The 16,233-nt window shown below is 34.7% G+C and overlaps 2 protein-coding genes across 3 annotated transcripts in view; both read left to right on the top strand.

Annotated features, from left to right (window-relative positions):
• LOC116159660 (beta-mannosidase-like) overlaps positions 1 to 16,233 on the top strand; it is a 503,499-nt gene that overhangs the window by 421,453 nt on the left and 65,813 nt on the right. The window lies entirely within an intron of this gene.
• Positions 1 to 16,233, top strand: part of LOC116159659 (uncharacterized protein DDB_G0283697) — a 175,118-nt gene that overhangs the window by 99,180 nt on the left and 59,705 nt on the right. For both annotated transcript variants that reach the window (XM_031472686.1, XM_031472685.1), the window contains one exon: positions 3,864 to 3,985. In XM_031472686.1, the coding sequence (XP_031328546.1) occupies positions 3,892 to 3,985 (94 nt within the window). In that variant the 5' untranslated portion in view covers positions 3,864 to 3,891. The remainder of the gene's footprint in view (positions 1 to 3,863; positions 3,986 to 16,233) is intronic.

The raw sequence follows: 16,233 nt of genomic DNA, 5'->3' as shown, positions 1-16,233 counted from the left end.
AAAAAGAAATAACAAAGATGTTTTAATTAAGGCAGCTGGACACTGGGAAATAAAATAACATATTTTAGCAACATTACAGAGGGAAGAAAAGACAGATTTTAAAAACTTTTTATTAGCGCGGATCCAATACGTTAATTTAGTTGCAAAAAAAGTTATTTACCTACTCTCAAAAACGGTATACTTTAAAACTGTTCCTTCAGTGTTTGCCGCTTTTCTTAAAATTTTTCTATTGGAATAACATTTTTTATTTTTGATTATTAAAATGTAAGCCGTTACGAAAATTTTGCTACCCCGCGCACCTCTGTACGATGAAAAAACGAAAAAAAATAGATTTTTCATCCCCTTGAAAAATAGGTGGTTTTTTTCAGAAATCGTGAGATCTTGGAAACGGTTCAACTTTACAGGCCCAAAACATTATCTTCTTTTTTATCATAAAACAAGCTATGTTTCCTCCCCCTACGACATTTTTTCGCAAAAATAAGAATAAAAAACGAAAAGAAGTTTTTCTGGTTTTTCTAGGAAAATTTGAGGTTATGTGAAAATAGTGTAGATACAAAAGTTGCTCATTTTTTAAATAATATCTATAATTTTCACATTTAACATTTTCGTCTAAAATTAATAGTTTTGCCACAATTTGCAAAACACCAGTTTCCACCCCTTTCAACCCCCGGAATTTCACCCGCGGAAAAATTCAGCTGTTTTAATTATTTTTTCCCAATTTCTATTTATTTCGCCTGCCTGAAAAACCCGCTTTCGCCCGGTAACTAATTTTTTTTTGAAAATAAATTATTTTAGAGCTATTTAGCCTGGACTATAGAAGAAAGGGAAGTTTTTCAGCGGGTAGGTCACCGTAAAGAAAATCTGTTACCAGAACTAGCCGTAGGTCATTTTATTTATTGAACTAAAAAATTTCAGGTTCAGGTTAAAAAAATCGAGTTTATTCCAAGGAAGGGAGGGTATTATTGCAAAATACAATGATGATTTTTAGGAAGATTTCTCGAATTTCTAATATTTCGGGAAATAGGTGGCTAAAAATTGATAAGATCGCATAAAAATTCTTTGGTTTCTCTTTTACAACGTTGTTGGCTCTTCATACTCCGTGTCCGATAACAGCGCATAATGGTGGATTACTTCCGGTGAAGACATACAACTTAGAAGAAGTAATTAATTGTAGCGAATATTGTAGAAATCAGATCGATCATCGGCGATAAGACACGCATTCTTTCCGGGAAATATGACGTGTTTGTTCGAGAACATTCGGAAGCATTCGGGAGAAATCGAGAACATTCTAGAAAGATTGTTGTTTACTATATAATTAAATCGAATTGTGTTTGAAGTTAGTTCTAACATCGATGCGAAGTTAATTATTACGCTCCCGCTCGTGTTATGTTATAAATTGTGAGTGATAAATAGTAATTACTATTTTCAAGACTGCTTGGTCAATCATTCTAAGGCCTTCTTTACAATTTCCATGTCACTTGAGTCCAACTATCTGTGTTAATTCGTTTATCCGTTCATTGAGAAGCAATTTGTTTACTTGCAAGTTCCATTGAAAGAAAATGAATTAGCACTCTTAATTTGAGTTGTATTATTCATCGCATCACGCAGATGCGGCATCATCTCAGTTATAATAATCGAAAATACCTTGATATGATCCGTTACCCCAACGGAAGAAAATCATGATGTCGTAAAAATGCGGATAATTTTTGTAAATTTTAATGTCCGAGTACTAGTAGCGTTAATTTCTTAATTGGAATGAACAGTTTACTTCTTACATGACAAACCTTTTAGTTCACACATCGGCGCTTTGCGATAGAGGTTAAGTAATCAAATCTCTAACAGTATTTAATTATGCGCCTTGTAATACCCCAAGGATCTCTAATTCTTGTATAAATTAAAAAAAGGCGAATTTTTCTCATTACCTTCACATAATAAAACACGTTCTTGGAGGATAAGTTTAACGGACAATGCATGAATGCAAGTGCGATTGGCATCTGTCACGACCACAATAGGTTCTTCCTTAAAAAATGCTATAATTATCCATTATATTATTATTGATATACATTAAAAGAAGAAAAGTGGGCCGAACCAAGGTTGACTCTATTACCATTTATCCATATTCTCTGTCATCTTAAAAAAAGGTTCTTTCATTGTTCACTTATCTAAATTTGCTCATCTATAACTGCATGTAAATAGAAATTAAAAATCGCTCTAAGGAAGGTTATTTGCATTGCTGCACGTTGTGGGTAATTATTTTTATATGCCTACTACGCCTCTTCATTTATGAAAATTACTTTAGTAAAAAGTGAAACATTTAGCGGTTGTTTATGCTTTAAAAACCGTTCGCAACTTGAAAGTGCAATGTCGTAAAATCTGTTCCGATATCGTCTAATGACGATGTATTTATTGATACAACGTTTTTCAAGAGCTATACTCATTTTTAATAGAGTCCATAAAGTTTCGTTTATCTTCAGTTTGCATATGCGTATGTGTTTCGAAATTATTAGCCTGGATACATTTATTCCATAACGATACCACCTGTTCCATTATAATTATAGCGCACATTAGGCGCACAAAATGGGGCCCATAAAGTTGACAGTAACTTTGTTGCAGCAGTGACAATAATTGGTAGAAGAGGAACCAAGGAAAGACACTTTTTATCAATAAACTATGAAAATGGTGTTAAATCAAATGGTGAACATTTTCACCCTAGCTGGAGGCTTTTTTTGAAATATTCAGGAGTCATGAAAAATAATCACATTTGGCATTTATTTGGCATGATAATAAAATATTACTAATTAGCATAATTTATACTCGAGCGAGCATAAAGGGGAAGGGAGGGGGGAGTGGAAATATAACATTAAATCTTATTTGACTTCTGGGCCAAGCGAAGAATCAATTTCCAGAGAAGCAAATGTGTCTAAGTCTAAGTAAAAATTAACAGGAGGTTCCAGTATAGGCCAGCGGTCGCCAACCCCAATTGCAGCTGGTTGAGTAAATTTGCAGTGAAATTATGACCAGAACCGATAACTGTTTTGAGTAGGTTAGAATTTTTTTATTAGCGAAAAACAAAAAAAAATGCAAAAGTGAAATCAGGTTTTTTCATAGAAAACTCGCAATTTCTCCGGTGTCGGGCTCGCAGCAGAACAAGGAGTGTATTACATCTACCCTACCTACCGGAGCCATGTAATTAACAACTTCAAGAATGGAGCTACATGATGTGCGATGTGGAGTAGGCGACATCTGGGCGCCATTTCCGAGTGTGTTATACTAATGTGGTGATTTTTCAGTTTTTTCCTATCTTCTTCTTTTTCAATTGCTTTTAAATTGGTGTTGTCGGAAAGATCTTGTAAACGGGCATAAGCCGTGCCGGAATTTTGTTTTTTGGGGTTTGGCGAGGGGGCGGAATTAACCACCTTTTGTAAGGCGCGTCTTCGAGGGGTAGTCGACCTTCGGCGCCCAAAAGGTCAGAAGTAGGTACCGACAAAGGGAATGTGGTAGAATTCGACAAGATCTTATTGATGGTGGAGTAAAAACTGGATAATAGAATAGTGATCTGCTACACAAACATACGCTCCCTTCTATCTCACTCGAGGATAATTTTTTAATTTTAAATTAAAATATTTTTTGTACACAAATATTGTAGGTATGGTATAGTAAGCAATTATTTCTTTTACGACTTTCGTCTACTTCTTATTAGGGGGATAAGCCACTAAATGAAATTTGAGGGTGATTTGATGAAGTCAGAACCTTATCCCTTTGAATAACTACTGATAATAATCAATCATGACCATATTTTATCATTTCACTCACACTCACTTAATGAATTATACAGTATGAGCGAACAGTCCTGGTGTTTACAGGATGAGAGGGTGGTAGCTGTTCTCTGTGATGCCTGATGTGACTCGCTCGGATTCCCAACGATCTGATGGTTCCAATCGACCACGCGTTTCATTCAACAGGGACGTGCACGTCAAACGCATCGGTACGATATACAATGTCCTAACGACATTAACCCAAAAAAAAAAACGTAACCCGCTGTAGTTTTGTGTTTAATTAACAGCCAATCTAACATGCTGACATTTTCACTCTAACCAGGCATGTGCGTACTTGTGACGTAACCTTGCACTTTTTTGCAGATTTCTTCAAGAAAGTATTAATACAAAAAGTTGTAAAATAATCATACGCGAACGCGTTATACACATGAACACCCATTGAGTTGCTCATGGTCACGGCCCACGTTTTTCATTGTTTTCAAGGCCAATCATTACGACAGGTCTTCCGCCGTTATTATAAATAAACAACCCATGGGATATTTATTTTGACTGCGCCAAAGTTTTCCCTCCTGGCAACCTATGGCTACGGCCCTGGGGTCGTGGTTTTCATTTCTCATTTGCAATTTTGATAGGAAAGAAGAAATGCTTGATACCCTTGTTGCACCCCCACCTATGGTAATATACACTGTGTCCGAGTTAAGAGGGGTTACTATGGGGGCATTCTAGATGCGGTAAGAGATACAAATTTGCTTAAATGTCCCTGTATATTTGTGGGCTTTAGGAATATGTTGAACAAATCGGATTTTAGATTTTACAAACTATTTTGTTCTGACGTTAATGTTTCACCTAGATCAAAACCAATGACACTTCTTCGCAGCAACTGTTAGTACTCTTTAAGGTGTCATTATTAATTTTTTAATCCGACGTTTCGTCTTTGTTGAACCATCATTAACTTAATTTTTTTAATACGTCCCTGATATTTCTATACCATATTTGTAAAGCCCTTTTTATTCTGAATTCAATTATGAATAGCACTTAATGGTTTAAGTGCGGTTTAGAGTTTTTTCGGGCTTCATTATGAACATTCCTTCCTTCTTTTCTTTAAAATTCACGTCATCCACTTCTCACCTCCTCCCCCCTCATCCAGCATCTCTCTTCTATTGGTGGAGATGAAAGGGCATCTCCACCTCCGTACAGTTCCAGAACATGTCCTCTTCTTTCTCTCCGCATATTCTACATTTTCTATCTCCTTTTTGTCTCCATTTCTCTTTCTCTCTCTTCATCTGCTCATCTGAATCTCTCTACTGTTTTAATATTTTTACTTCCTTCCCACAAATATTTTAATAACCATTCTATTATTAGGTGTTTATAATTACTGCTTTCGCATACGCCCTCTACGTCATGTTGTTTTGCCAGCGCATTTTCCATCTTTTATCGTACTCCTCTCCTGCTTTCGACCTCATCCCGTCCATATCCATTTCTTTGTTTGTTTCTTCCGTTCCTACAGGCGCCCGCATGAAGATACGGTTGGGATGATGGGCATCCCTGTCTTAGTCCTTTACACCTTTCCGCCCTTTTTTTTCTAATTCCGTTCCCACCAATCTGTGTAATACATATATGCAGTCGATCGACCCCTCCCTTTTCTGCTGCCCATTTTCTAGTCTTTCGTTCACGGATCATTCCATAGATCCTATACGCCCTAGTTATTATAGTAATTCTCCTATAGTTTCCCACACAATCTTTGTTCTCTCTTATGAAAATAGGCACGATTACCCCTTTGGGTAAACCCCCTCCTTTCCACACCTTGTTTTTGTTTACTAGATGACTCATCCTTTCCTTGACCCTATTTGAGGCGAAAACTCATTACCTATCTCATCTCCCCCATCCCGCTTTCCCTTTCTTCAGTCTTTAATTGCTGATCAATCTCTTCTCTTGTTATCTCATCTCCTTCAACCTCCTCTCTTCCTACCTATTCCATAGCCTCCTGCTTTCCTTGTAACTTAACAAAATGTTTTTTTAGATTCCTGTAATTGTTTTTCTCTCCCACTATTTTTCTTTTTTCCTATGTTTATCACGTTCCAAAAATCATTTTATGTTTTATTTCCTTGATTTGCTCTTCGCCTTCTTTCTGCTTTTTTTACATTTTCTTTTGTACTTTTTTTCTGTTCTCTCTCTTTCCCCCTTCTTTCTTTTTCAATAATTTCTCTCTTCTATACACTATTTGGCCCACCCCTCTTTAATTTTTCCCTCATTTTCCCATTCACTTATTTCGTTCCACATTATTGCTTTTTTTAATACTCACTTTATTCCACTCCTTCTCTGTGTTCCCTCTTATTCTTCTGGTATCCTTCTATTTCTCCACCGTGTCTCTTGTTATAACTGTATCTTCCTTCGTCTTGTTGTCTTTTCATTTCTTGACCTTCTTATCTTCCCTTTTAATCTCAATTACATATGTTGGTGATCAGATTCTATCCTTGATTCAACCTTGAATTCATCTATTTTCGCCAGTATTTTTCATTTCACATTATGTAATCAATTACCGACTTCCCTCTTCCTCCCATGTATGTGAATTACCGGTTCTCTCACCCTCTCATTTCTGATAATTATCTCTTGATTTTGTATATTGTGGTCCTCTTTCCATCTCTATCCATTTTCCTGTATACTGCCATTAAAATGAATCTACACCCCCCTCCCCCTTTTTTTTTCATGTACCATATTTTCTATTTTATTTCTTCTGTGTTGTATATCGTTATCGCTCACATTGTCTTTCTTCAGTCGTTTGACTTGTATTCTTTCCTAGCTCTCTATTCCTAGCCCTGTTAAAATACCCCCTTTTCTTCGCGATACATTATATTCATACGGAATTGCTTTATTTTCTTCCAATTATTTTCTTTTGCCCATGATTCTACCATTCCCACGACATCATATCCTCTTACAAACTTTCAGAATTGAGAGAGAATCTTTGCCAGATACCCCCGCTACATTCCAGAATATCATTTTCATGTTTCCCTTCTGTTGGGTGCTAACAACTTTTTCGGGAAATCCCAAACGTTTTTCAAGTTATGTGCAGGTCCTGCATCAACATGTACTAATTATTACACAATAAATTAAACACGTATTTTAAAAAATTAAATCAATGGTGATTCCGCAGAGACGAAACGTCAAATTAAAAAATTAACAACGTCACATTAAAGAGTATGAAAAGTTGCTGTGGAGAATATAGTCATTAGTTTTGCTTTAGGTCAAATATTAACACCAATAAAAAATAGTTAGGCCGTCCCTTGATAAAGGTTCCCTCCAAGAACTGAAAACTGGATCGTTTTGGGAACCCTTTGGTGACTGACTCTCGTACAATTGTCTCCCGTTGAAAATTATCAGGATAATGAAGTTTATATTTGGCTCGACCGCGTTTGTGCACAGAATAAATAATCAAATTCTAAACTACGCGGCACACTCTAATTTTCCACCTATGTTTTGAGTTTGTTCGTATACAAAATGCCATTTGAAATCTTAGAAAGTTTAATTACGACCAGGTTTTGTTTATAGTACAATTTCTTCACAATGTCACCGAACGTACAGGCGTTGAGGTACAGGTAGTGCATCTTTCCAGGATAACTTTATCTGGTCGCAATTAAAGAACGGCAAGTTAATATTAATTGTATTGATAACAATTGAGTATGCGTACACGCTACATTAATACGAATTGTCTGTATGGGAATTTTAATAACACGTACTCTTTCTCCGACGTTTTAAAATTATTTAGATTAAAATTTATTTATTTAAAATATGACCATACTGTAATTCAAACCCACGAACGATTTACGTTTATACGCCATTCACAAAACTGCATGGAAGACATTACCAATACACGTCGTGTCGTAAAAACTGAACGGTAAGCTCGCACACGATTGCTCCCCCCCCCCCTCAGATTCTTCAATTATTCCAACTTTTCAGATGCATAGGGCTTTTCAGATTTTTAAAATTCTTCGAATATTAGATTCCTCATATTCTTTAGATTTTTCCAATTTTCATATTTAAATTTTTCAGGCTTTGAACTTTTTTCCGATGTTTCTTAGAATTCTTTCTGTACCTTAGATTTTTTAGTACCGCTAGATTCGTAAAATTCTTTGCATTCTTCGGTGTTTTTTCTTCTTCGGACACTTCGAACATTTTTACTTCTTCGCTTAATCATAGTCTGAAAATGCAGATGCGGAAAAATTTGAAGCATCCAATAAAATAAAACAAATGAATTTATTGAACCTACCGTACTATGAGTTTTAAGTTTATACTGGTATATTAAAGTAAATTAATACAACGCCAATTATGCTACAAAATGCGATACTATAATAGATGGAATAAATGAAACGTAACTATTAAACTATCATCAGCATTGAAGCTATTAAGTGTCACAATAAGATAATATGCGGATTTCTATTCTAAAGATATTCAATTCCACTATATTGAAAATGACCCAAATTCTCAACCGTAAACCAACCAAAAGATTAAAATTCGTCAGTTACAGACTATCTCAACCATATATACACTTCTCTTATATATATGATCTCAACAAACAACAATGGATTCTTTCAATAGATTTCGACATGAAGACGTGATTTATATAGGTCAATATTTATGAACTGGTAAATGATCTTAATATTGATTTTAATCTACAGTTATGTATATTTACCTTTAACCTGTAGATGTAATATCTCTATTTATACTAAACCAGTAAAGTTTGTTTAATTTCCATCTAGCATAATCTAGATAATGTGCTTAAAGCTCTCAATAAATATTTTACGTGACGTTCGGAACTCATTAATTGCATGAGGTACTTGTGAACTCTCGAAAGATCACTTACAGCACAGTTTGCTTATCTTTCAACAATTTCCATCTACGTTTAGTTGACAGAGTATTACTTTTCCCTTTTTTAACGTGGCTCAAATCTTTTGCCTTAACTTAACTGTCTTTTGGGCATTGTTTTAGCTCAGAGAACAGGAAACAGGTGCCAGAGTAACTACCTTATACTTCCTCTTCAAAATTTCCTTTCTCCAAGCAGGTTTTTAAGCAAGTAACACCAATCGATCGGGTTACGTATCAGTTGATGCCTTGGGGAGCAACAGCCCTTGAAGTAATTGACATCAGCTCTTCGGTCTCAAGGCATGAAACCCATTTCGGAAAAAATCATTCTCTATTAACGAGACTTGGTTGAAATATACTATTTTATGATTCAAATACCAAAAATTTTTTTCAATATAAAAAATTATGACGTTTCCGAAATATTCGTTTTTTTCGGGAAAAACTTTCTTTTTCAAATCAAAATCGTCCTTCAGAGATTTATCGTAGGGAGTCCTATTTGGTGTCATTTTCTTCGTTTTTATCTACACGCTTTGATGGAATTAAAAACATTATAATCCCTATTTAAGAAGACGCTCTTAAAACAAAAAAAATTCCAAAAACGACTTTTATTATTGAATTTTCTGGTAAATGTTGATAGTTTGATTAAATTTTGTCAAAATCTGACTGACTGATGGCTGGTGGTACGAGCACTGGTGTAGACACGCCATTTTGGGGTGTGGCAAAAAAGGGAAATCTTATTGTGAAAATAGAGTTTTGTTTTATTTATTGTAATGGTAAAACAGCAATAGTTTTTTTATATAAGAATCATATGATTTATAAAATATTAAAAAGTTCAAAAGAGCATTTTTTTACAGATTAGTATAGTGGTACATAAAGGTTTCGAAATACCGGGTGATTCATTAGAAATGAGGACAATTTGAATTTCCCGCAAATCAAAAAAATTATGAAGTTGGTACTAACTGATGATCATTTATCTAATTGCAGTGGTGTATCATCATGCTTTCAGTAAATCGTTTACTTATTTATAATCTACAAATACTGCTTCTGTTTTACCACAAATTAGTAATAAACCGCAAATGGCACACAACAATTAACGGCGACACTGGTTTCTTAAATGACAGAAAAAAATTACTAACGAAATTCAAACCGTCAATCTAATAATGCAAAAAATACTAAAACCTTACGCGCGAAATTCAAGCGATCATCACTTCTAATGAATCACCCGGTATATTAGGTGGTACGGCACCAAAAAAGTTAGGAAACCGCTGCTCTAAATCATAATATGTGTAGTGTAGTCGTATTCAAAATTCGCGCCACGAAATTTTTCGCGCCCTCTGCTTCCCCCACTCTTGCCGGGCTCGCCGCCGCAAGCGCAATAAAAGAGGAAGGAAGGATGATCGCTTACAGGATATCGCATATATCTTTTATCCGAATTCCGGTCAATCCAAGGACGATACGTTACCGAAACAGAGGTAGATTCGGGGATTCAGAACAATCGGGGTCAACACCGCTTGCCGATCGGGAACGAGATTTATCAACTCCCTTTTACGAAAGGGGTAAGTCATCCTTAACTTTACCTACAGGCTTATCTAAGTACGCAAACGAGTTTTTGTTGTACTACTTCTTCCAAGTTGGAAGGAAGGTTCCTTTAGGATACTTACTTTAGAAAACTTGTTCTTACCACGAAGGTACCATCTACCAAAACGAATTTTTGACTTATCTGTTGCTACACTTTTAACGAGTTTTGAAAGGCCGCTCTGACAAACGATAATTGTCTCTTAAGTTACAGTTGGTACCTTCATCTTTCAACGAGTTGAAAGAAGGCGTTGGAGTTTAGTTTCAAAAACTGGCTTTTATTGAGTACCTAAGTGATGCGAGTCGCTTTCTCTCCATCACCAAGAATCTGAGGCTAGAAGATTTTTAGTGGTGGCATGGGTAAATATAGGCGAATGACTTTTCGGGGATAATCTTATAGAGCCTATGAAGGCAGAGAAATCCGAAGGGATGCTGAACATATTCAATCGGGGCAGACCGCAAAACTACTTACCATAACCAAGAGACCACTTCCGATAGTTACCCCGAAAATACTATGAAAATCAACTCCACCACCAGAATCGTCAATAGTGAAGGTAAACAAATCAGCTGGAAGATTAAGGTTTTCTGTAAATGCTTGGCATAGATGAACCAAAGATTGTTTCTTGGATTGAGGGCTATACCTACTATACCTTTTAGTGAACAACCAATACAGACTTAGTCGGCCAAAGCACCGATGCTATTTTAAAACAAAGAATAGACAATACCAATGCCACCTCTTATCTTCAATAAATCAATTATGGCTTAAAATTATGGTAAAATCTTCCAACCAATACTGGATATTCCTTTCTTTCATGAAAAGTCGACTTTGTGGCTTGGGGCAGGACGAAAGCCGCTGATACCAAATTTGTTTTACCTTTAAAAAACCGCATCGACTCTCTCACTTGAAAAATTCAGACCTTTCTGTAAAAACTCAAATTTGATATTATGCGAACCTGTAAAAATTTTGAAACTTAAACAATGGCACCTAATTCCAAAAGTATCTCTACTAGTTCCAACAATCTATGAAAAAAATCAAATAACAAAATTTGAATCATAAATTAGAATTTGTGATTTTTATTTGTGATGTACTCATGTTGAAATTTAGGAAAGTCGTATTTACTCCAGTATTTGCCTAAAATTTCCGTTGAAAGGCCGAATAAAATTTGGAAGTCTTGAACAATAGTTGTTTAAATTAAAATTTTGAAGGTGTTGTGGCTTTTCATTTATGCGGACGCCTTTTTCTCTGCAAGCTACCGGAGGACAAAACAAATCTTTATCGTTCAATCTCTTTGTCAAGAATTTTTATAAAACCACCTCCTTTAATAAGAGCTTATCCGACATAATGAAAAATAGTTTTAATGTATATTTATACAATTATCTTAAATGAAGTTGACTAGAAGATGCACTTAAAATAACACAGCCGCCGTTCATGTATACTTATGTTTTATTACTTTATAAATTGATTAGTTGCTTTAAGGAATTTTTCTTGCCCGATTCTTATATAACGTTCTATCCATCTTTATTTTCATGGTTATCTGGTTGTTGTATTCAATTACAATATGCATATTAAATTAATGATCGTGTTTGACTTCTTTAACGTTTATCAATTTCGTCGTAGAGATTTATGTCAGAATAGCTTGATAGGGTTTCCATTAATTGAATTTATACTGCAATTTACATTATTACTCTCGCTTTTTCTGTGCATTTTTTAGGATTGTGTTCTTCGCTCCTGTAAAATGGAACTTACCTTATTCATTTATGACATTTTAACAAGTTAAGTACTTTTAAATTGCAGTAGAGTGTGTAGAAAATTAATTTTGTATATGGTTTAGTATGGAAAAACCTGAACCTTTCCAAGCTTTCTGAAAACTCTTATTGAAAGTTTGATTTTCTGAACATTCCTTAAATTTATTCTCTACAATTAAGATTGCCTTGAATTTCAAACGTACTAACGAAGATTACTGCAAAATTCGAATTTAATAGACTCTTTGAATCTTGGGTCGAAAGTCTGAACCTCATAAGAACTTCTACTCCGCTTCAAACACTCTAACCATTTAAATGCTTATTAAATGTGCTATAAATTTCCTGCAGACTTTTGAAAAATTGGGGTGATCCATAATAAGGCAACTTTCCATTGTTTTTATTTCAGAAAACAAATGAATAAGGAAAAACAATTGAATTTTGTTATAAATAGTAATGCACACTTAGGCTCATTTGATAGAGATTTTTTTTTCTTTTCAATGACGTAACACGTTAGCACCCGTGTAGAAGAAATTAATTTTTATTTTAAGCTCTTTGTGATAGGTTATGCCACTGCCTTTGTGAACATTTTGAACATTCATTGCCATGAAAACCATTTTATTGCAAATTTCATTTTGTTTTCAAGGTTTAATAAGAAACGTACACGTTCATTTGTTTTATGTTGATTTATGATATCTGGATTAATGTTATCGTTCTAATTATAATACTTTTTTTGAAAAATCTTCTCGAATAAGTGTACTAACATTTTTGAATAATTTTCTTGAATAAAGGTACTAGGTCGAGTTGAAATTGTGGAATAAAAAAATCCTTAAAACAAAACTTAATTCTAAATCTCAACAAAATTCAATAGGTCCTTAAATTTACAAATTAATATTCATATCAGAAATTTAAAATTGGTTGAATCCTTTACTAAAAACTTTACGTTAGATTTTCTACAAATTCATTTTTTACGTTAGTTCTTAAAGGTATTCGGTATTGACTTTGAATACTTACACAGAAATAAATAGAACTAATTCAGGACTACAAATCTTGTCGTTCATGGAATGGGTTGAAGCTTTTAGCACTTATATGCATTTGAATGATTATAATATCTTTCTTTCAGGAAAATGCATTTGGAAACCCGTCCATATTAAATTCTTCTGATATACTCCAAATGGGAATTTTTTATTACAATGGGATCGACTTCGGTGTTCGGTAAATATCGACAGTGTCTAGTTATAATTTAGCCACTTGATACGATGTTATTAAATCTCGCTCGATTTATTTACTACATCATGTATACTACGTATTCCGCATTGATGAATGCCTTCGCCTTCTAAAGAACTCTTTTTATGAAGGGATTGCGATCTCTCCGTGCTCGTTGGGACATTAATTAAATGTTTGAAAGCTGAATGACTCCCTCTTTAAGTACAGAGTAATTTTTTCACACTCACAATGGTGAAGTATCACTCAACATGGCGATGTCTAAATTTTCATTGGTTTAGTATCTTTTTTACTACCAATCCTAAACAGCTGTTAAAGATCCCACTCAATTCAAAAGATGCACGTCAACAGTTTGCACTTTATCTCATAATGACTTTACGATAATTCTATATTATTGAAAAGACTTAAATTTGGTAATCTTTTATACTTTCTTTTTTATTTGACAGTACGTAGTGTTGGTGACATGTGACTGAAATATTTCATTGGTTTTTGCTTATTTTTTCGGGACTCGTTTCAATCGTCCAATTACAGAGTTCGGAACAAAGCTCTAGTAATATTACATGCACTGTAATTCTGACCATTTAGTTAGATACGTTTCATTTACTTCAACCTTTTGATGTAGGTACTCCGATTGTGTATTCACCGACCAAATATTGTAACTTTCGGAAGCACGCCTAATTTATAATTTTGCATTGTATTCATTACATCTGATCTTTAAAGATAAGGTAAATTTTGTTATTTAAACCGAACCTTATTTCCATTGAGACAGTATTACTCTGCCAATCGAAAAATATGGAAGTCAGAAACTTGACGGCTTTGTTAGTCATGGTGTTAACACCTTACATGTGCGACTCTGTGGTAACTATAATTACTTGCCTGTGTGTAAGAGGTAATTTTTTTTTATTTTAGCAAAAGCGTTACACGTTTGGTCATGAACGTTGTGATGTCAGCGAAGTTGATGATACCATAGTGAAAAACTTCACTTACAAATGCGTCAAAGTCAGCCGTGATAATCTCTATTTGAATCTGAGCTTTATTAGTAAGGCTAACATTAGGAACGATGCGGAGGGGGAAGTATATTCATGATCTTCTTTGTGGGAGTTTCAGCTCATCCAATTCTTTTATAGTTTTCAATAAGGAGTGGCATATTTCGAAGTAATATATATCGCCCAGGTCCAGTTCAGTTTAATATGGGATTATGTGATGGATTAAAACGAAAAGAATTTGACATTCCTAATATGTTTAAAGAATCCAACTTGCATTCTTGCCCAATATTAAACGTAGGTACACCACCGACTAATTCTAAAAATATTGCCATTTAATTTTAGGGGTCATTTTATTACCTGTACAATTTACGACCAAATCACACAAATTTCCCTCCGTTCCTACCAGAGGGGCGATGGAAAGTCGAAGTGAGGATAGTTTTGTTAAAGAAGGTCGCATTTTGCGTGAATTGGTACACCAAAATCATTTATCCTGTAGCCGTACTGTAGAATATTTAGCAATTTTTCAATGAAGTAGTGTTATGATAGTAGACAGGGTATATATTTTTGGGCAGTATTTATTAGTTAACTCATTGGTAATTAGGGACAAATATATACTACATACTGCACGCTCCTTGTTCTTTCTACCCATACTCGCGCCCTAGAAATCTTCTTTGACTAGAGACATTTTGTAAAACATCTTGAGGGTGTTCTTCGAAACATTCCGTTACCATTTCTTTAAATTTGTTAATATTAATATTAAATTCTTCTGGTAATACGTAATTACTTCAAGTGGAATTATAAAGGGCTCATACTTTGTTTGTTTTCTACTGGTAAATGGAAATTACCGTCTGGGAACGTGATTTACGTACCCTCAATTTAATGAACTTTGTTACTGTATAATTAAATAGAAAGTCAGTAGGCTAGACCCCTAGAGACGGGCACCTTGTAAAACGTTGCTAATTTCGTATAGATACACGTAGACTACTCGTCTTTCTACAAGCGTTTTTCTACGTGCCCTTATTTGCTGCCAGCCAACCAGCCGGCCGGATTAAAAAAGATTAAAAGCTACTTTTATACGAATAAATTTGCAAAAATTCGCTAAAATGGAGTATATTTCTCGAAAAATTGTTTGTAATTCAAACTATACAGATATTATGCTTTGTTATAACACTATAAATCTCATTATTAATGTCAAAAATGTGTTTACTACTAATTAAATCAACCTGAGCAAAATAGTATTATACATTTTTTTGTAAGAAGTAAAAATATTGCATATTTCTAGAAACAAATTCTGGTTAGGGTAGGTATAAAGTACTTTTAATTGTTTAGGAGTGGAGGAGGGGCGGCGATTTCGAGGGGCCCCTAGACGCAAAATATAAATCCGGAAAAAAACACGATCAGAGTTACAAGAGCCACCCCTAAAAGTGTAGGATTGTCGACCTTAGGAATATTATGGCGCTTCATATTAAAGGAAAAAGTGGGTCCGTGAAGTTAGCAGAACATTGGCGGCACATATTTCGAGACAAGGTGGATTGGTTAGTGCTACGTTTGTGCCGTAAAAAGTTTGCCAGCAAAACGTACCGTTTGGAAATTATTTTGATTTTTAGATGTGCTACTAATAGGCCAGTCATTCCTATATTGCCAATTCACGAACTCCGATCTACACATTTGATAAAAATTTCATCGTAATCCATTTCCATCCATTCATTTTCGAGATATTCTTTATGTGCAGAATTATGTTTTTACTCCAAATGCACACTAAAACAAACATTTTGACACCTTAGCAACGAGAATCAGACCATTGGTTCATTGGTTTTGCTCAAAACTTGAGAAATCGAGTTTAGGGGTACTTTTTTTAAGATGGCGTCCGTTCCCCAACCGGGATCTTTTGAGACTTTTCGGAAATTGGTTCTGGCACTATCCTGAACATGTCTGCCAATTTTCAGCTTGTTTTTTCAAATTTCCGGGTTTGGCCCTTATTTTGTCTAATTTTACTGGACTATAACTACTCCACTTCAAACGATTATCGAATGTGACACCAACTAAAATTAGTTCTTTTTGTTGAGGAATAGATT

This window comes from Photinus pyralis, unplaced genomic scaffold, assembly GCF_008802855.1.
Source record: "Photinus pyralis isolate 1611_PpyrPB1 unplaced genomic scaffold, Ppyr1.3 Ppyr1.4_LG1, whole genome shotgun sequence".
Taxonomy (NCBI): domain Eukaryota; kingdom Metazoa; phylum Arthropoda; class Insecta; order Coleoptera; family Lampyridae; genus Photinus; species Photinus pyralis.
The sequence above is the reverse complement of the archived record's forward strand: the minus strand, read 5'-3'. Positions and strand labels throughout refer to the sequence as shown.